The 24405-nt window shown below is 41.7% G+C and overlaps 1 protein-coding gene across 15 annotated transcripts in view; it reads left to right on the top strand.

Annotated features, from left to right (window-relative positions):
• Window positions 1–24405, top strand: part of gabbr1b (gamma-aminobutyric acid (GABA) B receptor, 1b) — a 326457-nt gene that overhangs the window by 242861 nt on the left and 59191 nt on the right. For all 15 annotated transcript variants that reach the window (XR_009796880.1, XM_061833538.1, XM_061833452.1 and 12 more), the window contains 2 exons: window positions 13396–13546; window positions 19448–19580. Coding sequence is in view for 14 of the 15 variants with exons in the window: in XM_061833538.1 (XP_061689522.1) it covers window positions 13396–13546; window positions 19448–19580 (284 nt within the window). In the remaining variant the exon portion in view is untranslated. The remainder of the gene's footprint in view (window positions 1–13395; window positions 13547–19447; window positions 19581–24405) is intronic.

The raw sequence follows: 24405 nt of genomic DNA, 5'->3' as shown, positions 1-24405 counted from the left end.
ATCCACACAATACAATGACAATAAAGGCTCTCTTCTGTTAATGTTCAGTCTTTATATAAAGCAATATTTTTATAGCTGTAATTGTTTTTCTAAGTGCTCTATAAACAAAGTTAAGGAGAGTTTTCTTTCAAAGTTGTGTAAGTCTGCGGTACTTTGCGTCTACATACTCTGAAACTCTGAATGGCTCATTAAATCAGATAAGTATACTTTGATTGCTTCAATGATGCTTGGATAACTGTAGCAATTATTATGGTAAAAGATCATTCATGGAAAATTTGCATAAAAAGCATGTGGGTATACTTTGATGATAGTTGGATTCTGTCTTTGCTATTCTATGCATTTGCCTTGCATCTGGAAGTTAGCGCGCAACTCCTTCCTTAAAGTGTAAGTGGTGTGTGCATAAAGTCCATTATGGCCAATTTCACAATTTTAATCAGCACTCTTTCCCTATAAACTACTGCATGTTGTAGGGATTTGTGAGTTTGGACCCTACGTGTGTTCTCGAGTCGAGGAAGATATGACCAATGATTAGAAAATGTTAACAGCAAATGGATTTATCACAAAGGAATGTGCAGTACAGACGTCCGGGTCTTATCTAGGTATCTGCCGCACACGAGACGTGTGTCTTCTGACAAGATGACCCAAGAAGAAGACAAGGGCTGCCCAGTAACACAGGGTTTTTATATGTATGGGTCCATGGTGAAAGTGGCTGCTCCCCCACAGTCTGGTCCTGGGCAGGGATGGTAACTTTCCGCTCCTTATCTGGTGTCGTTCGTCTCCACGGCAACGCCTGGGATAGGAGGATGGCACCAGCCGGTTTTTCTGAGTACAAAGATCAAGGACAACCACCGGCACATCCTTGTCTGATTAGCAAATGGGCAACACTTTATCCGTTGATTAAATGTATAAGGTCATATTTAAGCAAATAATGAAAGTGCAATAAAAGTAAAATAGCCTTCATTGTAAATTAACTCACTTAACGGTGTCGAACAATCTCTTTGTTTTCCTTTAAGTAGTTCTTACCTGGGAAACTAGGAAAGTGTTTCTGTAGAAGAACTAAAATGCTAATGTTTATATAACTTAATACTTCTATATGATAATTTGTAGGGCTTCGATTTGCCCTTTTAATCCCAATTTGTTATTTCTGTTGACTGCACCAAATGACTTCGAAATCAGAATTGAACTCTTCGCACTCTTCAGAACAAAGATGTGATGGTCCAACATGTGAAACGTTTTATGTGAAATTGGACCAGAACGTATGTCTATCCATTTTTGGCGATGCTTCTCCTCCCAGAGCAGTTTTTCTTTTTAGTTTAAAATGGCTGACTTTAACCAAGATCTATTACCTTCGCATGGCCAAATATCGGTTGGCTTTGCTGCCATATGGTGCTGTGAATACTCACTGCCTGGGATAATCAGGCTCCTTTCTAGCTAGATCACTCACTACTTGTGTAGCTCTCATTGTCTACTAGGCTATGTCAAATCCTGCTCAACTTTCTCCCTTCCATTCGGCCGCGCTGGCATCCTTTCCGGCTTTGGTTGTGGCGTTGCCATGAATATCCATGCAGCTTCTCCGGCTCGTTCGTCGGATGTCTCCCTCTGCTAAAATAATGGTAGAGAGCTATAGTTATTTGGATTCAAGATCAGCTGCAAGAACAAATGCTGCTCTCGGGCACAAGCCAGTGCGAACTGTAGGCCGGTCCAGAGCCCGGATGAATGCACAGGGTTGTGTCAGGAAGGGCATCTGCCTTAAAAAATTGCCAAACAAATATAAGCATTCATCTAAAGAATCCCATACTGGATCGTCCGTGACCCGGGTTAAAAACATCCGCTCCCGGCACCGTTAACCTGCTGGATGTCGGTGGAAATTCAGCTACTGTGGGTATAAGACAAAGAAGACGTGGAAACCAGATTATTTGGCAGAAGAAAAAGAGAAATGCACAAAGCATACAACTGAGTGTAGGGACTTTGAATGTTGAGACTATGACAGGAAAAGGAAACATACCTGATTTGAAAGCTGTGTTCGCGATTTGTCATCCATCGTTTCCACGCCGCTTGCAACTTCACTTTGTAAAACCTGTTTGCACCGATGTCCAGCAAATGAAATTGCTCCGTCAAGCCTCCCAGAATAAGAGCAAGCTCTGAGTTCATTTGCTGCGCTTGTTTTTTCACGGCGGTTGTTTTTTCATTGATCAATAATTCATAGCTCGAGTTGTTCTTCCAACTCGGGCCACGTCGACTTGTTTCTGCAGAATCTCAGCTTCGTCTTTTTGAATTGCCAAAGGTCGTTTTCCAATTTCCTCAACTTTATCACCTAGGTTCATTGATCTTGAATCCTCTCAGGTCTGCTTGATTCCAATGTTTCTCCATGTAACTTATAGCTTGCAGTGTAAACTGGGCTTTGCGAGCTTATCTCTTCTTTGATGCCATTTTATGGGGATCCTTAGCCAAAGCGATGTTGTTTAGCACAAAACACATACGGGCATTATATACTTTCTGGGAGGGGGCGGGTCTTTAGCTTCCTCTCTCACGTCCACACTTCCCCCTGTAATGTCTGCATGCTGTCCTCTCATATGTCTGCTTTCCTCTATATAACTAGCGTGTCAGCTAGAAATACTCCCAGTCAGTTAGAAATTTTGGACGTTGTTTCACATATATACTGTAAGGCGCCCCCACATTATAAGGCACCCTGTCTATTTTGGAGAAAATTCAAGACCTTTATGTGTGCCTGATAATCATGAAAATATAGTATGTAAGCTGATATTCCAAGAAGCAGTTCTGATTGAAGTGAAAAAATTCTAATTCGAGGATCGCTTTTCCACGCCCACTCGAATCCCAATTTGAGTCACCACGGATTCATGCATCGCCCTTACAATTTAGAACGCAGTGTACACAGCACTCTAAAAGTATTTTTTTTCTGTAGATGAAAAATATTTGGGTTTTATTTTGATGCCTTTCACCCGAAGCTAGCTGGTATAGGCTCCAGCTTTCCTGCAACCCTTGTGAGGATAAGCGGCTTGGATAATGACATGACATAACATGAAATCAACAGTTCAGCTTTGATTTCCAAATAGGATTTGGAGCAAAACAGGTGAGCAAACGTATTGCAGCAGATACTGGGAAAGTTAAAATAAGTCAATAAGACTTCAATAATGTATTTGTTATTTTTAGACTATGATGCTGGCTGTTAAACTGAGCTTCAGGCTGTGCATATGGTCTGCGGGACAGCGTTTAACTATGCCTGCATTACAGGCTGTGTGCCAAAAACACATTTTTGCAATCAAGCCACTATAGAAACAGGTTAGCCAAGTAGCCTCTCACTATGCTGTCATAAACCTGAGGGAAGCCAGAGGATGCACTGACCTCTAGAGAGTTTTCTGTTGACCGTTAGTTACTGTATGGTCATGCACCTTCCAGGCTGTCTGCCGAGGCCATCTGGATGGAATGTCAGCAGATGCTTTTGGACAGCCGAAGTGCCAATTCCCCAGTATTTGCTGTGTGACTGCCAGTCACCGTGATGTGCTTTTAAGGATGTCCATCTCTTTGTTAGCCATCATGGTGACAGCACTAAAATTAATCAGAAGAGAAGGAGGACTATTAAAATATAGGCCCGTTTTATGTTTATTGGTGCACGCAACTAACCTTCAGAAAACTAAAAATCATGTTATTGCAGACTTTATACAGACAAGATATTAAATTGTATTCATCCATCCAGAAGAGAATTAGGCTCACATACTCTGTTCTTGCTGACCAAAAAACATGATTGATGAGGGTGAGGCCTCTTCTTAGAGTAAGTTATTCCAAACCTACTCCTACAAAGTGTGAAGCATAGTGTTGTCTGCATCCTGCCTCACGTCATTTGACCAAACACTTCTAGAGCTACTGCATGAGGACTAAATGCAGACACGGCCTTTCAGTTTTTATAGTTTTTAATAGTACTATTAATCTGTTGTTCATTTGCCCTAGAGCAAAGTAAATAAGTACGTGAACACCCTGCTATATTGCAAGTTCTCCCACTTCAAAATCATGGAGGGGTCTGAAATTTTCATCGTAGGTGCAAGTCCACTTTGAGAGAGATAATCTAAAAAGAAAAATCCAGAAATCACAATGTATGATTTTTTAACGATTTATTTGTGTGATAAAGCTGCAAATAAGTATTAGAAACCCTGTCTATCAGCATAAACATAAATTCTGACCCTCAAAGACCTGTTAGTTCGCCTGTAAAAGTCCACCTCCACTCCATGTATTATCCAGAATCAGATGCACCTGTGTGAGGTCGTTAGCTGCATAAAGATACCTGTCCATCCCATACAATCAGTAAGAGTCAAACTTTTAACAAGGCCAAAACCAAAAACCTGTCCAAAAACACCAGGGACAAAATTGTACAATTCCACACGGCTGTAAATGGCTACGGAGAAATTGCCAAGCAGCTTGGTGATAAAAGGTCCACAGTTTGAGCAATCATTAGAAAATGGAAGAAGCTAAATATGACGGTCAATTTCAATCGGATTGGAGCCTCATGCAAGATATCATCTCGTGGGGTCTCAATGATCCTTAGAAAGGTGAGAAATCAGCCCAGGGCTACACGACAGGACTTGGTCAATGACCTGAAAAGAGCTGGGACCACCGTTTCCAAGGTGAGTGTTGGTAATACACTAAGATGTCATGGTTTGAAATCATGTATGGCACAGAAGGTTCCCCTGCTTAAACCAGTACATGTCAAGGCCCGTCTAAAGTTTACCAATGACCATTTGGATGATACAGAGAAGTCATGGGAGAAAGGTTTGTTGTCAGATGAGACCAAAATTGAACTTTTTGGTCATAATTCCACTAACCGTGTTTGGAGGAAGACGAATGATGAGTTCCATACCAAGAACACCATCCCTTCTGTGAAGCATGGGTGTGGTAGCATCATTCCTTGGGGGAGTTTTTATGCACATGGGACAGGACGAAGCACTGTATTAAGGAGAGGATGACCGCTGCCATGTATTGTGAGATTTTGGGGAACAACCTCTTTCCCTCAGTCAGAGCATTGAAGATGGATCGTGGCTGGGTCTTTCAACATGACAATGACCCGAAGCACACAGCCAAGAAAACCGAGGACTGGCTCCGTAAGAAGCATATCAAGGTTCTGGCGTGGCCTACGCAGTCTCCAGACCTAAACCCAATAGAAACTCTTTGGAGGGAGCTGAAACTCCGTGTTTCTCAGCGACAGCCCAGAAACCTGTGTGATCTAGAGAAGATCTGTGTGGTGGAGTAAGACAAAATCCCTCCTGCAGTGTGTGTAAACCTGGTGAACAACTACAGGAAACGTTTGACCTCTGTAATTGCAAACAAAGGCTACTATACCAAATATTAACGCAGTTCTTCTCAGGTGCTCAAATACTTATTTTCAGCTGTAACACACAATTTGTTAAAAAATCATACATTGTGGTTTCTGGATTTTTCTTTTCAGATAATACACCGACGATGAAAATTTCAGACTCCTCCATGATTTCTAAGTGGGAGAACTTGCAATATAGCAGGGTGTTCAAATACTTATTTTCTTCACTGTTTGTTTTTGTATGTTTCATTTTTATTTTAAGATACATCATTTTGTTGATGCATGTTGAGCTGCGGTTGTTTTAGATATTAAATCAACTTGGTTTGAAGGTGGCGCTGCAGCTGTAGAGTATTGGCATCAGAGTTCTGAGGACTGGGGTTCAAATCCCGCCCCCGCTTGTGTGGAGTTTGTGTATTCTCCCCGTGACTGTGTGGCTTTTCTCCGGGCACTCCAGTTTCCTCCCACATCCCAAAAACATGCATTAATCGGACACTCTAAATTGCCCCTAGGTGTGATTGTGAGTATACTATTGTCTGTCTCCATGTGCCCTGCGATTGTATGGCAACCAGTTCAGGGTGTACCCTGCCTCCTGGCCGATGACAGCTGGGATTGGCTCCAGACCTCCTGCGACCCTCATGAGGATGAGCGGCTCAGAAGATGGATGGATGATTTTAAAATGTCAATCAAATTATGACCCGATCTTCACTTAAGATGTTTAGTACGTGTACATTGGTGCTTGGTCTGTACTCATGTATATCCTTCCTTTCTACACTTCATGGTAAGCTTCCATTAAAGAAACAAATTTGCCAGTCACCACTGAAAAGACAGACGCAAAAATGATGCATACCTATTAAATGGAAGAGGCTTTTTTGTTTTGGGGTTGCTTTGTTACCATTCAGCACAGGGTATAGTCAATTGATGCAGGGTAAAAGAAAAACATTCTGGGGCAATGTCGGTGTTCCCCAGCGTTAGAATTCTTCCAATCTTCCTATCCATCTGAATACACCCAACAATGACTGAAAAGTAGAATTACCAGAACCATGCAGTTGACAGAAGGCGACGTTCAGATCTAAGACAGCTGGAACCCATTTGATCGCAAGGACTGGACTAAACGGCCTGGCAATAGGTAGAGAAGTCGCATTTAGAGTTAAAGAAATTGCGTGATTGCAGGGACTGTCACATAAGGTTATATAACTAAATAACTGTCTAGTTCAGTTTCATTTATTTCCCATTCGCAATTCAAAGGAATTGCCTAATTTTCATTGATTACATCCATCCATTTTCTAAGCTACTATATCCTGACAAGGGTCACGGGAGTGCTGTAGCCAAACCCAGCCGTCATCGGCAGGAGGCAAGGTACATCCTACATTGGTTGCCAGCCAATTAAAGGGCACAAGGAGACAGAAAACAGTTGTACTCACAATCACACATAGGAGCAATATAGAGTCTCCAAACAATGCATGTTTTTGGGATGTGAGAGGAAACCGGAGTGGCCGAAGAAAACCCACGCAGGCACATGGAGAACATCCAAACTCGAAGCTTTAGGAGGCCGGGATTTGAACCCCGGTCCTCAGAGCTGGGAGGGCAACACTCTACAACTGCCACAAATTGCTAATTAATCACAGTCAGAATTTTTTTGACCAAGTTTTTACTCAAGTTATTTCATTGACCATTGTGGGATTTCTTTACCTAAAATACCAAAAATTTCGGTTTAGTATCTAACATGTACGTGTTTGTTTTTATCACGCTCCCTCTGTACGATCTGTTGTTTTTCTAATTGCCGTTTGTGTCTGTCTAACCTTTCTAATATCTTTGCTGCTCCTCTGTCTCACTTCAGTGTGTTTGCTCACAGTCTCCTCTCTTCTCTCCTTGGAAACCACTGCTGCATCAGTGCCTCACTCTCATATTGCCTTGGTAACCATTACGGGGCTTGTCTCCATGGTAACATACATCCCTATCGCACCATCAAGGGCAGGGAGACGTTTTAGTGTTGATGAACACATTTTCCCATAGGATTCCTGGTTAAATATTCACGCCGGCACACACATACACACACACCTATCTTTCTTAACCACCCACACACATGACAGGTAGAATGTGTTCTGATTTTAAGCCAACTTTATTAAAATTAGCATTTGAACAAAATGAAAATTGCAAACATTTCATGTTTCTGCGCTGAAAACAAATGTATATGTATGTTTACATGATCTGTTTCCACAGTCATGTCATGGGGACCACTTCTGGTACTGGAATAAAAAAAAGAACTATGAAACGGATCGACCAACACCTTTGCCATTTCAAAAATGCTATTCATTGGCATTTCACCATGTATCCGTGCAAAGGCTACACAAACATTTCGGAAAGTATAAAGTGTAAGACTTGAGGTCAACACCCATTATTCATAACACATGTTAAAATCTAGTAGTATTCGTGAAGAGTATTCTCCCTAAGACGGGTTGCATCAGGAAGGGCATCTGGCGTAAAAACTGTGACAAACAAAACATGAGCGTTCATCTGAGATGTTACGCTGTGGTGACCCATAACAGGACAAGCCGAAAGAAACTTACTAGTGTTAGTGAAGAGTATCCAATGTAATGTGTTGTTGCCAAAGCCCAAAGATATGCCGATAAGAAAGTGAGAAAAACAAGTTTATTATTCCAACACAATAAATAAATAAATAATAATAAATTTAGACATAACCTGATAAAAGGAAAGAAAAAAAATTCTTAAAAGCTTGGTATTTAATCACGGACAATAAAGACCTTGTAAAGGAAGCCACTGAGTCCCAAAACGTAATGCACTATAGATAAATCAAAGAAGCATCCTCAGGAATTTAAAGAATCTTTACGAGCAGATTTGAGGGTGCATAGGAGGTTTGAGATGAATTACAGGGTAAAGGGAATAAAAAGAGGCATGTGTCTTTATACCTGTAGGCAAGATTGGGCTTCTGTGGCATTCGTCTGATACCTGACCAGAATAAGCACTGAAAGAAGAATTAGGATAAGAAAGCCACAGTCATAGTGCAGGAAAAACACTTGGAGACTTTAGACAACAACAACAACAACAAAAATCTGAGAATCTGAGATCACTCCTGCTGTGATTGAACTGCTTCATTCTAATCATAAATCGTTTATCCAACTGCATGTGAGAGCATTCACCCATAAATAAAGCAATCAACAAGTGCTGGTGGAGGTGATGGCTTCTCCTTACAAACTCACATTCTGCTTTGGTGTACCTTGTTTGTAATACCTCAAATAATCACAAAAAAATAGTTTACAGTCAATATTTAAATTGAACAAAAACATTGTCATTCTATTTCAGCTCCCTCCAAAGATTCTAGTTATTCTTTGCATATTCATTCATATCATTCTTTCTGGCCGAGGAATTACAACCATTTATCCTTTCTTGATATTTTAACTGTCCTAGGATCCCCAGTGAGCTCCGACCTAGAGCCCAAATGGACATGCAAGCAATGACACTCATATTCATGTGCACGTACAATTTAGTCTTCAACTATTTCCTCAAAAGGCGAATTCATTCACTTATCTGCATATAGTACCGGACATGTTTGTTTATTAACCAATGTGGCGTATTGGTGGAGCTTCTGTCCATTGTTTGGTTGAAGGAGAATTGTTACTTTTTAAAAATGTATATTTTTCAGTATGTATTTTGTTTATCTTGTCAGATGTTTTATCAAGTTGTTTCATATTTTTCAACCCAGGTATCACAGTTTTAGTTTTCAACAGTATCCGTAACTCAGAACCATAGTAAATGCCAAACTTCTGTATTTGGCTCATTTAGCAGCTTTGACAACAACTTTGACTTCAAAGGTAGAGCAGAGAACCATGTGGTGGAAGCTGAGAAAGGAAGAATGTTGTGCGGCCTTCCGGAAAGAGGTGAGACAGGCTCTCGATGGACAACCGAAGCTCCTGGAAGACTGGACGACGACAGCCAAGATGATCAGAGAGACAGGCAGGAGAGTACTTGGTGTGTCATCTAGGAGGAAAGGGGAGAAGGAGACTTGGTGGTGGAACCCCATAATACAGGGAGTCATACAAGGAAAGAGATTAGCGAAGAAGAAGTGGGATACTGAGAGGACTGAGGAGAGGCAAAAGGAGTACATCGAGATGCGACGTAGGGCAAAGGTAGAGGTGGCAAAGGCTAAACAAGAGGCATATGAAGACATGTACACCAGGTTGGACACGAAAGAAGGAGAAAAGGATCTCTACAGGTTGGCCAGACAGAGGGATAGAGATGGGAAGGATGTGCAGCAGGTTAGGCTGATTAAGGATAGAGATGGAAATGTGTTGACTGGTGCCGGTAGTGTGCTAAATAGATGGAAAGAATACTTTGAGAAGTTGATGAATGAAGAAAATGAGAGAGAAGGAAGAGTTGAAGAGGCAAGAGTGAAGGACCAGGAAGTGGAAATGATTACTAAGGGGGAAGTCAGAAAGTCATTACAAAGGATGAAAAATGGGAAGGCAGTTGGTCCTGATGACATACCGGTAGAGGTATAGAAGCAATTTGGAGAGATGGCTGTGGAGTTTTTGACCAACTTATTCAACAGAATACTAGCGGGTGAAAAGATGCCTGAAGAATGGAGGAAAAGTGTTCTAGTTCCCATTTTTAAGAACAAAGGGGATGTTCAGAGCTGTGGGAACTACAGAGGAATAAAGTTGATGAGCCACACAATGAAGTTATGGGAAAGAGTAGTGGAGGCTAGACTCAGGTCAGAAGTAAGTATCTGCGAGCAACAGTATGGTTTCATGCCTAGAAAGAGTACCACAGATGCATTATTTGCCTTGAGGATGCTCGTGGAAAAGTACAGAGAAGGTCAGAAGGAGCTACATTGTGTCTTTGTGGATCTAGAGAAAGCCTATGACAGAGTACCAAGAGAGGAACTGTGGTACTGCATGCGTAAGTCTGGTGTGGCAGAGAAGTATGTTAAAATAGTACAGGACATGTATGATGGCAGCAGAACAATGGTGAGGTGTGCCTTAGGTGTGACAGAGGAATTTAAGGTGGAGGTGGGACTGCATCAGGGATCAGCTCTGAGCCCCTTCCTGTTTGCAGTGGTAATGGATAGGCTGACAGATGAGGTTAGACTGGAATCCCCTTGGACCATGATGTTCGCAGATGATATTGTCATATGCAGTGAAAGCAGGGAGCATGCAGAGGAACAATTGGAAAGATGGAGACATGCACTGGAAAGGAGAGGAATGAAGATTAGCCGAAGTAAAACAGAATATATGTGCGTGAATGAGAAAAGTAGAGGGGGAAGAGTGAGGCTACAGGGAGAAGAGATAGCGAGGGTGGATGACTTCAAATACTTGGGGTCAACAATACAGAGCAATGGAGAGTGTGGTCAGGAAGTGAAGAAACGGGTCCAAGCAGGTTGGAACAGCTGGCGAAAGGTGTCTGGTGTGTTATGTGACAGAAGAGTGTCTGCTAGGATGAAGGGCAAAGTTTACAAAACAGTGGGGAGGCCGGCCATGATGTACGGATTAGAGACAGTGGCACTGAAGAAACAACAGGAATCTGAACTGGAGGTGGCAGAAATGAAGATGTTGAGGTTCTCGCTCGGAGTGACCAGGTTGGATTGGATTAGAAATGAGCTCATTAGAGGGACAGCCAAAGCTGGATGTTTTGGAGACAAGATTCGAGAGAGCAGACTTCGATGGTTTGGACATGTTCAGAGGCGAGAGAGTGAGTATATTGGTAGAAGGATGCTGAGGATGGAGCTCCCAGGCAAAAGAGCGAGAGGAAGACCAAAGAGAAGGTTTATGGATGTGGTGAGGGAAGACATGAGGGCAGTTGGGGTTAGAGATGAAGATGCAGGAGATAGGCTAAGATGGCAAAAGATGACACGCTGTGGCGACCCCTAACGGGACAAGCCGAAAGGAAAAGAAGAAGAAGAAGACAGCCTGGAAATAAAAATTTAAAAAAAGAAATATGCTTGTTCAAATTTGACAGTTTTTATCCTCAGCAGCGAAAATTTGCAGTGATACTCAAGCATGTATGCAAAAATTATTCATTCAAACATTTATGAGATATTTCAGGATTCAATTTGTGTAGCTTGTGGGGCTGAGCACTGTAAAACACCTTTACTTTTGCTTTCTTCCCGCCACTAAAGTATGTTCCAATGGTCGTAGGTCACTCATTGAAATTATACTTTATCTGTCTTTCTCAGGCTGTGCCAGTCACAATAGCTTTGTCTATTCAAATGGAGGCCACTATTTATACTGTATTTTGTATTTCAAAGTGTAGTCATTCTTTGACTATCCATTGACATTTCAAAATAATCCAGTCTGATAGACTGTCATTATTTATTTATTATGTTATTGTTATTAATATAATTATTTTGTCATTATTTATTGTACATGTATTGCTTTTTGAGTGATGTCAGTTCAGAGTCATGATCTTGACTAAAATTAGAGAAAGCTTGGCAATGCTTTCAGCTATTTATTATCACAATAACCCATCAAATAATGTCATCAAAACTGTTTTGATGAGAGGTATCGAATTCCTCTGCCTTTGAAGGTAAACTGCCTTTGCGTTTGTTGTTTGACAGTGAATATTTCTTTTCTATTACTACAAAAGTCCACATAAACTTGCATTTTCACATTTGAACACAAGTCTGAGCAGCTCTTGTTTCATCACTTCAAATGTAATATGCAAAGTAGTGGTAATAAAAGAAATTGGGAAAATGAGTTTGTACACTGGGGAGAGACTCAGAAGATGAATTAAACAAATGTGACAACAAGTAGAATTGATACAGATAGTTTATTAGAAATATGTTCGTCAAGTGTCGCAATCATGTTCCTTGTCTTACTATAACTAATATGCATGTTAGGTGTAGCTTTCATTGAAGTCAGAATTATTCATGTTAATTATTTGTGTTGTTGTGTGAATACATTTTTAATATTTTAAACACAGTAGATGTATGTTTCTAAATATAATTCAAGCAATGAAGCCGGACCCATAATCACATCGTAAACTTAATTGCTCTCTGACAGCGTCAATCAAAACTGATAGAAGCTCTTGAATTTTGCATTGTGGAGGTGGTTTTAACAAAGTGTTCACTTGGGTTAAGACAAAATGAGAACCAGATCAAATAAGTAAAATGATGATTTCTTGTGACTTCAGCATTCCTTGGATTGAGGCATGAAACATTACAAAACAATGACCATATGTATATAAATGTTTCACAAATGTCTGGATAAACGAGAATAAAATGATGGTAAACCACCACCATACGTGAATGCTGCTGATGGGGAATTTTACACAAACCCTTGATAAAACGAGGATGTATTTGTTTGTTTATTGGACAATTCCAGTTTTCACTGTGATGGGTCATTGCATTGCATTGCACTGGGTGATCATTTTAAAGTGCATAAAGGTAGAATTAACAAACTGCACACAAGGTCCCTCACTCCTAAGTGGGCAGCTTCTAGAAGTGGTTTTGGATTGTTTGGACCACATCAGTGTTTGTTGATAGTGTTGATCACACTTGATCAGAGAAATCACACTGCATAATCGCAGACAAGTTTTTTTTCATTTACCTGATTTCTAGTCAAAGGGCATGTTATGGCCTTTACCGTTAGATTTTATGAATGTCGTCACGAAGTCCCAGATAATTTTGGGACATCGGCTGGCTTCGTCCTAATTTTCTGTGGATTGTGTTGTTTTGGTTTGGTGTTGATTTCTTTTGTCACTGCAATTTCTTAAAAATTCCAAAAATGTTGAAAAATTCATATGAACCCTTTTCCTTCACCAAAGTGGTGCCTCTTGTTTTTGAGTACCTACTTGTACATATTCTAAGTAGTTGAGTCCCTCCAATTGAGAGGGCTGGACAGCATATGGCATACTTACTGATCAGGAAATTGTTATTGCGATTAACCACTTTTTGTTCCAAGTGTGTAAAATACAGCAGGGGCCAATTCCCATGCTCAAATGGTCTATTTAAGTCACAAACTCAGTAATGACAGGACTGGCAATGTCTGATTCACTACAATAATCATTTCCAAAACAACCTCTTTACGTTCCTATTATCCTTGTCTCTTCCTTTATAGGGTCTGGACCACCTGCTGACCAGACAATGGTTATTGAGGAGTTTCGTTACCTGTCTCAGAAGCTATTCGTGTCTATGTCGGTGTTTTCTGGTTTGGGAATCGTGCTGGGGATCATTTGCCTTACTTTCAATATCTACAACAGCACTGTCAGGTACATGAGCACATGCAAAACTGTAAAACTCAAAGTTTATTGTCGATGTAACTCACTCAATGTGAAATGGGAAAATTATTCATGACCAAGTTGCTACTTGAGGTCAGTGGTGAGAAGTAATGAACAAAAAATACTTTTTTCAATTTAAGTTAATGTTTTCTGGTATCTGTGGCTTACTTAAATGTTTATTTGGCAAAGGTTGGTTTTACTTTTCCTCCCTGCATTGTGTAACTACTATCTGCTATTCCTCCTCACTTAGTCAAAATGGGCTTGTTACTTTTTTGATTGACATCTTGTGGACAGCAGCAACATGGAGGAACATAGCAGAACTTAAAACATACACACATACAAACACACACATGGACACACGCAGGCACACATTTAAAAAAAAAAACTTTAAAAAAATCATAACTTTTTTTGTTTCTGAATATTTTAATTTCATGTTTTCTGAACATTTAGAACAACTGTCCCGACATCACCATGTCCAGATATAGCACTGAGGAACAAACCCTCATTGTACAGTGGTACTTTGAGTCCCATGGGTCAGTTTTGAAAACACAGCGTTCTTACCGTCGACATTTCAATACTTGAGATTTCCCGAGCAAAAACATGATTTGAGGAAGCGTTAGCCATTTCCAGGAGCATAGTGCAATTTTGATGTCCCAAGATCTGGAAGGCCTTGTAGGGCAAGAACTTTCTAGAATCAATGAGAATTGGCGTAAAGCCTGGAGGAAAATCGATCTGTTTCAACGAGGAAAAGATTGCAAAAAAGGGAGTTTCACATTCCTCCTTACAAAGAATGTTGCATGGAATTTCCAATAGATGATTTAAAAGGCAATATTGTGGATGAAATAAGAGCCATAAACATTTCAAATGTAATGGAAAGTATATGTAAAGTGTATGTCTTCAGTATTGTATTTGAAATATTTGATATTGCAGTGAGTATTTGGTATTGCATATGCTGTAATTCTTCTTCTTCTTCTTTTCCTTTCGACTTAGGGGTCACCACAGCGTGTCATCATTTTCCATCGTAGCCTATCTCCTGCATCTTCCTCTTTAACCCCAACTGCCCTCATGTCTTCCCTCAAATCATCCATCAACCTTCTCTTTGGTCTTCCTCTCACTCTTTTGCCTGGCAGCTCCATCCTCTGCACCCTTCTACCAATATATTCACTCTCTCACCTCTGAACATGTCCAAACCATCTAAGTCTGCTCTCTCTAACCTTGTCTCCAAAACATCCAACTTTGGCTGTCCCTCTAAAGAGCTCGTTTCTAATCCTATCTAACCTGTTCACTCCAAGCGAGAACCTCAGCATCTTAATTTCTGCTACCTCCAGTTCTACTTCCTGTTGTTTCTTCAGTGCCACCATCTCCTTGGTCTCCTCTGGTTCTCTTTGGTCTTCCTCTCCCTCTTTTGATTGGCAGCTCCATCCTCAGCACCCTTACACCAAGATACTCACTCTCTCGCCTCTGAACATGTCCAAACCATTGAAGTGTGCTCTCTCGAACCTTGTCTCCAAAACATCCGACTTTGGCTGTCCCTTTAGTGAGCTCATTTCTAATCCTATCCAACCTGCTCTCTCCGAGCGAGAACCTCAACATCTTCATTTCTGCTACCTCCAGTTCTGCTTCCTGTTATTTCTTCAGTGCCACCGTCTCTAATCCGTACATCATGGCCGGCCTCACCACTGTTTTATAAACTTTGCTCTTCATCCTAGTAGGGACCCTTCTGTCACATAAGACACCAGACACCTTCCGCCAGCTGTTCCAACCTGCTTGGACCCGTTTCTTCACTTTCTTACCACACTCACCATTGCTCTGGATCATTAACCCTAAATATTTGAAGTTGTCCACCCGTGCTATCTCTTTTCCCTGTAGCCTCCAGGGGTTGTGGGTTCGTATCCCACTGGGGCCTCCACTCCCTGAGAAGGGTTGTGTCAGGAAGGGCATCCGGCGTAAAAATTGTGCCAAACATATGTGCGTTCATCTGAGATGACACGCTGTGGCGACCCCGAAAGGTACAAGCCGAAAGAAACTTACTTTTACTTTGGCAAATCTTCATTCCTCTCCTTTCCAGTGCATGTCTCCATCTTTCTAATTGTTCCTCCGCCTCCCCCCTGCTTTCACTGCATATCACAATATCATCTGCGAACATCATGGTCCAAGGGGATTCCAGTCTAACCTCGTCTGTCAGCCTACCCATGACTACTGCAAACAGGAAGGGGCTCAGAGCTGATCCGTGATGCAGTCCCACCTCCACCTTAAATTCTTCTGACACACCAACGACACACCTTACCATTCCAGATCCACAAAGACACAATGTAGCTCCTTCTGACCTTCTCTATACTTTTCCACGAGCATCCTCAAGGCGAATAATGCATCTGTGCTACTCTTTCTAGGCATGAAACCATACTGTTGCTCACAGATACTTACTTCTGTCCTGAGTCAAGCCTCCACTACTCTTTCCCATAACTTCATTGTGTGGCTCATCAACTTTATTCCCCTATAATTCCCACAGCTCTGAACATCGCCTTTGTTCTTAAAAATGGGAACTAGTACACTTTTCCTCCATTCTTCAGGCATCTTTTCGCCCGCTAGTATTCTGTTGAATAAGTTGGTCAAAAACTCCACAGCCATCTCTCCAAATTGCTTCCATACCTCCACCGGTATGTTATCATGACCAACTGCCTTTCCATTTTTCATCCTTTGTAGTGCCTTTCTAACTTCCCCCTTACTAATCATTGCCACTTCTTTGTCCTTCACACTTGCCTCTTCTACCCTTCCTACTCTTTTATTTTCTTCATTCATCAACTTCTCGAAGTATTTTCCCCATCTATTTAGCACACGACTGGCACCAGTCAAAACATTTCCATCTCTATACTTAATCACCCTTACCTGCTGCACATCCTTCCCATCTCTATCCCTCTGTCTGGCCAACCTGTAGAGATCCTTTTCTCCTTCTTTCGTGACCAACCTGGTGTACAGGTCATCATATGCCTCTTGTTTAGCCGTTGTCACCTCGACCTTTGCCCTTCGTCGCATCTCAATGTACTCCTTCCGCAACTCATCAGTCTTCTCAGTGTCCCACTTCTTCTTCGCTAATCTTTTTCCTTGTATGGCTTCCTGTATTTTATGGTTCCACCACCAAGTTTCTTTCTCCCCTTTCCTACCAGAAGACACATCTAGTATTCTCCTGCCTGTCTCTCTGATCACCTTGGCTGTCATAGTCCAGTCTTCCAGGAGCTTCTGCTGTCCATCGAGAGCCTGTCTCACCTCTTTCCGAAAGGCTGCACAACATTCTACCTTTCTCAACTTCCACCACATGGTTCTCTGCTCCACCTTTCTCTCTCTCCTCCCTCTTCCTACCCACCACCAGAGTAATCCTACACACCACCATCCTATGCTTATGAGCTACACTCTCCCTTACCACTACTTTACAGTCAGTAACCTCCTTCAGATTACATCGTCTGCACAAAATATAATCCACCTGCGTGCTTCTACCTCCGCTCCTGTAGGTCACTATATGTTCCTTCCTCATCTGGAAATAAGTGTTCATTACAGCTATTTCCATCCTTTTTGCAACGTCCACCACCATCTGTCCCTCAAAGTTCCTTTATTGGATGCCATACTTACCCATCACTTCTTCATCGCCCCTGTTTCCTTTACCAATATGTCCATTACAATCTGCACCAATCACAACTCTCTCTCTCTGTCTGGGATGCTCAGAAATACTTCATCTAGTTCCTTCCAGAATTTCTTTCAACTCTGGGTCACATCCACCCCGTGGGGCATAACCGCTGACCACATTATACATAATACCCTCAATTTCAAATTTTAGTCTCATCACTCGATCTGACACTCTTCATCTCCAAGACATTCTTAGCCAGCTCTTCCTTTAAAATAACCCCTATTCCATTTCTCTTCCCATCTACTCCGTGGTAGAATAATTTAAACCCTGCTCCTAAACTTCTAGCCTTACTACCTTTCCACTTGCTCTCTTGGATGCACAATATATCAACCTTTCTCTTAATCATCATGTCAACCAACTCCTGAGGTTTTCCTGTCATAGTCCCAACATTCAAAGTCCCTACACTCAGTTGTAGGCTCTGTGCATTCTTCTTTTTCTTCTTAAGACAAATTCCTCCTCTTCTTTGTCTTCGACCCACAGTAGTTGAATTTCCACCGATGCCCTGCAGGTTAGCAGTGCCGGAGGCGGGCATTGTTAACCCGGGCCACGACCGATCCGGGATGGGATTCTTTCGATGAATGCTCATATTTGTTTGGCACAGTTTTTACGCCAGATGCCCTTCCTGACATAACCCTCTGCATTTATATCCAGGCTTAGGACCGAGTCTACAGATTGCACTGGTTTGTGCCCCGATAGGGCTGCATTATTGCATATACTGTACTGTACTGAACAGTAAAAATGTTTTTTTTCTTCTTATTTAAGTTAAAAAGATAAATCAGTACTTATGTTTTCACCACAGCCATTTTTTTCCAGAAATATTTTTACTTCTTCAGTGAGTGAATACTTTTGTGACCCAAAATTTCACTTTCTGTCACTCAGCGTGCATCATTCTGTGTGCATGAATATAGTTCCCTGCAAGAGGCTGCGCTGCTGTCTTCTACCTGCCCAATATTAACAGCAGGAAGGCATGTTTAATGATTTTTCAGCTTGATTTCAGCAGAAATATGTCAAGATTTAGCTGATGAAAACGACTTTATTGCTCTTGGCAATTTACTCAAAGTGTCTGGATTTTTGATGGGCATTATTTACTTAGGGCTTGTGCACACGTTTTATTTATTTATTTATTTAGTTTGATGTGAAAGGGATCAAGCCTGAATTGTTTTGCTCCCTCAGACTTTGCTCCCCCTTTTTTTATCTCCCTTGTTAGCTTTTCTTGTTTCGGTTGAGACTTATTGTTCTGTGAAGTGTCATTTTCAACTCTCACCAGGTAGCTGCTGTTTTAAGCCAACCCCCACTCTAAATTACTTGAAAAAATAAAAAGACAAAAGAAACAAAGTCAATGCCATGAACATTGTGAAACAATATGAATTTAAGGGCCAGATATTTTCCAAGAGACTTTGAAATGTTGGGGGAAAGCTAGAATGAGAGTCTTGTTTTGTTTACATTAACCATGATGACAAATGGCAAAATAATGATTATGTTGCTCTGAAATTGGATGTGCAAACGAGATATTTATGAAGCTGCTGGTTGGGAAGACTGAAAGACGTTTTTCTGAAAATTATCAGAAGAAAGTGCAGTTGAGATAACTTAACATGTTTAAAAAATAATCTGGACTCTGCATATCATTACCATACAAAAAAGAGAAACATTCTTCAATAGTCAAACATAATCATTGGAAAACAAATATTTTCTTTGCTTATTGCCTATTGATTCCAAAATATTGAACTTTTTCATCAGAATTCATGTGCAGTAAATTCGTTAAGCCACAAAGATGATCCAATATGTGTGACATTGCAGCACAGTTGCATTTACTGTGACTGCAGCAGCACTGTGCCGTGATTACCTTTAAACAATAACATATACTGATTTGAACTAAATGGAATGGATTACTTGGTGGCCTTATTCCCTCATAAAAATGTCATCTGTATTCACCCCAAAGCTCCTAAATTATAATTTGAATGGTATCTGGGAGTTGCTATGATGATTGGTCAGGATGTAACAATAGTTAACAATAAACAATCACGTCACAGGTGCCTCAATAGTCCAATGACATTGAGGAGCTTTGTGTGTCTTTTTGTGAGTCAATGTGTGTACATGTATGTCAACAATAATTTACAAAAGCTTGACGTTCGGATGAATATTGGCTGAATGGACTGTGTATGCTAAATGTTTACTTATCGCCCTGAATGTGTTTATTTTTGGATTGGCCGCAGGTATATTCAGAACTCGCAGCCATACCTTAACAACATGACTGCAGTGGGCTGTATGATGTCACTAGCTGCCATCTTCCCTCTGGGCATTGATGGACTTCATGTCCACAGGAAGCATTTTCCTATCGTCTGCCAGGTACACTGAACTTGTCTCAAACACTGAATTTCCTTCCGAGTTCATGCACAGCGTTCACACAATTGCCATGGAGACAGGGCTTTATATAGACATTTATATGGCAGTTTTTATCGCTGGCTTTAGGTCCCGTCAGTGGAGTGAGGGATATCCTGAATCATAACTATTTTAACATTGTGTATTTAGCAACCTCGTACATATTGTGGGTGTGATATGCACCTCATAGTTGTTTATTCTTCATCATAATCCCTTTGATATGGCTTCTTAGTGTCATTGGGAAGCAGTGTTGGATTGTTGGCCCATTGATAGGGAACATAACCGGAAATCCCCACAGAGGAGAGGATATTTTGAGAAGCTCTTCCTGTGCCCCCATTTAATTACTCCAACATCCCTGGCATGTGAATTCAAGCCTTGTGTACATTTTGGCAGCAATGACCGCAAATTTTGCTGTTTAATCTAGAGTTACATTATAGATAATATTTTTAAAAGATAACAGCTTTCACACTTTTATGTTCTCTGTTTGCTGTCTTTAACAACAATAGTTTTTGTTCTCAAGTTAATGTTAATGAACTGTCATTGCAGGAAGGTTTTTGGCTCGCTAATGACTCAGAGTTTTCTTTTCATTAAATGTTTGATCTAGTTCTAACACATAACTCAAGTGAAACAAATTAAGGTTTGTATACAGGCTACAACTTTAATCACCTGGCTCAGGGGTAGGTTGATTATCATTTTAATGTCTAAATGTCTTATTGCTGTGCTGTATCCAGTGCACTAAATTATTTAGAACAGCCTCACAGATTGTTCAGACAAAAAGCACGTCTTAAACATCAGTCACTGTATTGTGTCAATTATTACAATTCAAAGCAGTTTTCTCTGTTTAAAAAAAAAAAAAAAAAAAAACATTGGCATCAAGAATAAGGATTAAATGTATTTCTGATGGGGGAAGAATATAGCGGGAAATCTTCAGGCGGATCGCTGCAGCCTCTGCAGTGATGCGGACTTTGTATCGGTCCGTTGTGGTAAAGAGGGAGCTAAGTTGAAAGGTGAAGCTCTCAATTTACCAGTCCATCTACGTTCCTACCCACACCTATGGTCACGAGATGTGGGTCATGACCGAAACAACAAAATCCCAGATACAAGTAGCCGAAATTAGTTTCCTCTGCAGGGTGTCCAGGCTGTCCCTTAGAGATAAGGTGAGAATCTTCATCATCCGGGAGGGGCTCAGTGTCAAGCCGCTGCTCCTCCACATTGAGAAGTGCCAGATGAGGTGGCTTGGATATCTGATCCAGATGCCTCCCAGACACCTCACTGGTAAGGTGTTCAGGGCATATCCCACCGAAAACACCCTGGGAACGCCCCAGGACACGACCTGACCTGGAAAAGCGGTAAAGATGGATGGATGGATGGATTATGCTTGATGAAGAAAATAAATTGAAAATCTAAAAATCCATCCATCCATTTTCTGTCACTTATCCAAGGTCAGGTGGGTCAGTAACTGTAGCAGGGACCCCCAGAAATCCCTCTCCCCAGCCACTTCATCCAGCTATTCGGGGGAGATCCTGAGACATTCTCAGGCCAGCCGAAAGACATTTCTCCAGCGTGTCCTGGGTCGTCCCCAGGGTCTCTTCCCAGTGGGACATCCCTGTAACACCACCCCAGGGATGCGTCCGGGAATCACCTGAATCATATGTCCCAGCCACCTTATATGGCTCCTGTCAATGTGGAGGAGCAGCAGCTCGACTCCAAGATCCTCCTGGATGAGTGAGTTTCTCACCCTATCTCTAAGGGAGAGCCCGGAAACCCTTAGGAGAAAACTTATTTTGCCTGCTTGCATCCGGGATCTTGTTCTTTCAGTGACGACACACACCTCGTGACCGTTGGTGAGGCCAGGAACATAGATCGACTGGTAAACTGAGAGCGTCAGCTTTCGGCTTAGTTCCTTCTTTACCACAACGGACCGATACAAAGTCCACATCACTGCAGATGCTGATGCTGTCGATCTCCTGCTCCATTCTTCCCTCATTGATAACCAAGACCCCAAGATACTTGAATTCCTCCGCTTGGGGCAGGATCTCATCCCCGACCTCGAGAAGGCACACCACACATGTCCAACTGAGGACCGTGGTCTCATATTTGGAGGTGCTGATTCTCATCCCAGCCATTTCATACTCTGCTGGGAAACGCTCAAATGAGAGTTGGAGATCACAGCTTGATGACGCCAACAGAAGCACATCATCTGCACAAAAAAGAGATGCAAAACTGAGGCCACCAAACCAGACTTCACCTCAGACTTCACCTCAGTTGCCCTTACAAATTCTGTACATAAAAGTTATGAAAAGAATTGGTGACATAGGGCAGCTTTGGGGCAGTCCAACCCTGACCAGAAATGAGTCCGACTTAGTGCCACTAATGTGGAGCAAACTCTGATACCAGTCGTACAGGGACTGAACTGGGGCTTGTCACCAAGGAGCTTTTTAACCACCTCGATGACATCAATCCCACTGATCGGAGAGCCCGACTCAGAGAACCCAGATTCTGCTTCCTCGTGGGAACGTGTGTTGGCAGAATTGACATCTTGTAAGCAATCTTTCCACTGACTTACAACATCCCAAATTGAGGTCAGCAGTGCCCCATTCCCACTTTACACAGTGTTGATGGTGCACTGCTTACCCCTCCTGGGACGCAGGATCGTAAACCTGAATTTCCTCAAAACTGTGCAGAAGTCTTTCTCCTTGGCCTCACCGAACTCCTCATGTGCCTGAGGTTTTGATTCAACAACCACCAAAGTTCCATTCCGGTTGACCAGCTGGTACCCATCTGCTGGCTCAGGAGTCCCATGGGCAAAAAAGATAGGCCTCCTTCTTCAGCTTAACCATATCTGTCACCATTGGTATCCACCAACAGGTTTGGGGATTGCCACCTCGACAGGCAGGGTCCAGTTGTGGCCACAGTTCCAGTCGACCTCCTCAGTCATGGAGATATTTAACATGGTCCATTCTGACTCAATGTCTCCCGCCTCCCCTGGAACATGACCAAATTTCATTGGAGGTGGGAGTGTAAACTCCTGACCGGGGATTCTGCCAGACGTCCCCAGCAGACTCTCACGATACGTTTGATCCTGCCACGTGGGACCGGCATCTTCCCAGACCATTGGATCCAACTCACCATCAGTTGCTGAACATTTGACCGCTCTGCCCCTCTCTTTACCCAAGTATGACATGTGGCTGCAGGTTTGATGACATAACAACACATTGTATCATCGAACTAGGAAATAGGGTGTCCTGGTACCAAGTGCATGTGTGGATACCCTTATGCTTGAATATTGTGTTCTAATTGACAATCCAAGATGAGCACAGAAGTCCAATAACAGGAAACCACTTGAGTTCTGATCGACTTTAATCCATTTCTATTTGTAATTATCGGGGTCTTTTTGTTGTGGTTTGTCTGGTCCCTCACATAGGACCTGTTTGCCATAAGTAACTCTACTAGGGGTGTGAAGCTCCAGACAACTTAGCTCCTAGGATCATTGGGAAACATAAACCCCCTCCACCATAATAAGGTGATGGCTTCCATGAGGGGAACATTTAAATAATAATAATAATAATAATCATGTTTAGACGGGTAACAGGGTGTCGCAGCTGTAAAGTGTTGCCTTACAGTTCTGAGGACTGGGGTTCAATCCTAGCCCCGCATGTGTGGAGTTCGCATGTTCTCCCCGAGCTTGTGTGGGTTTTTTCCAAGCGCTCCGGTTTCCTCCCACATTCCAAAAACATGCATTAATTGGACATTCTGAATTTTTTTTTTTTTTTTTATTGTTGCCTAAAACACCCAGTACAATACAAACCAAATTTAGCTGTTTGAAAGTTTCACATTATATCCAGACACACAGTTGTGCTTGGTCATGCTCACATTTTTTACTTAAAACTCATCATACTATTTACTATGATATAATAATCAGTGTGCTTCTTAGTTTGAAACCAACTGTCAAAGGGGAATGGCTTAGCAGAAAAATGCTACTGTACCAAAAATATCCTTCTGAAACTCTCGTGACGTTAGTGCCCAACATTCAACATGACCGCTATCTTGGCATCGAAGAGGCATGTCTTTTGGAATTGGATCCAGTAGTATTTTATACTGTATCTGTAACTCAGAAATATATCTATTGTCTGCCTGCATTCAACTACAGCATCGGTGAACAGCATCAGCTAATTCTGGAACTAGCAGACTTAGTTAACGGCAGTTCAAGTGTTAAATAGAAACTATTTTTTGACACATGGGATAGTCCCGAAAGTCTGTTTTAGCCTGTATCCGTTGTATCAGGGTCCATTTTATCTAGCTTTGGCTGTAATAATAAATCCTAAAAAAAATTATGGGCAAAACGAAAAAGCAAGGTCCCTTTGTTCACAGTTCACTTTGAAGTACAGTGAAGAAAATAAGTATTTTAACACCATGCTATATTGTGAATTCTCTCACCTAGAAATCATGGAGGGGTCTGAAATTTTCATCGTAGGTGCATGTCAACTGTGAGAGAGATAATCTAAAACGAAAAATCCAGAAATCTCAATGTATGATTTTTTTAATGATTGGTTTGTGTGATACAGCTGCAAATAAGTATTTGAACACCTATCAGCTAGAATTCTGACCCTCAAAGACCTGTTAGGCCGCCTTTAAAAGTCCACCTCCACTCCATGTATTATCCTGAATCAGATGCACATGTGTGAGGTCGTTAGCTGCATAAAGACTACTGTCCACCCCATACAATCAGTAAGTCCCAAACTTGTAACGTGGCCAAGACCAAAGAGCTGTCCAAAGACACTAGAGACAAAAT

This window comes from Syngnathoides biaculeatus, chromosome 1, assembly GCF_019802595.1.
Source record: "Syngnathoides biaculeatus isolate LvHL_M chromosome 1, ASM1980259v1, whole genome shotgun sequence".
Lineage (NCBI taxonomy): Eukaryota > Metazoa > Chordata > Actinopteri > Syngnathiformes > Syngnathidae > Syngnathoides > Syngnathoides biaculeatus.
This window is presented reverse-complemented; position numbering and strand designations above follow the sequence as displayed.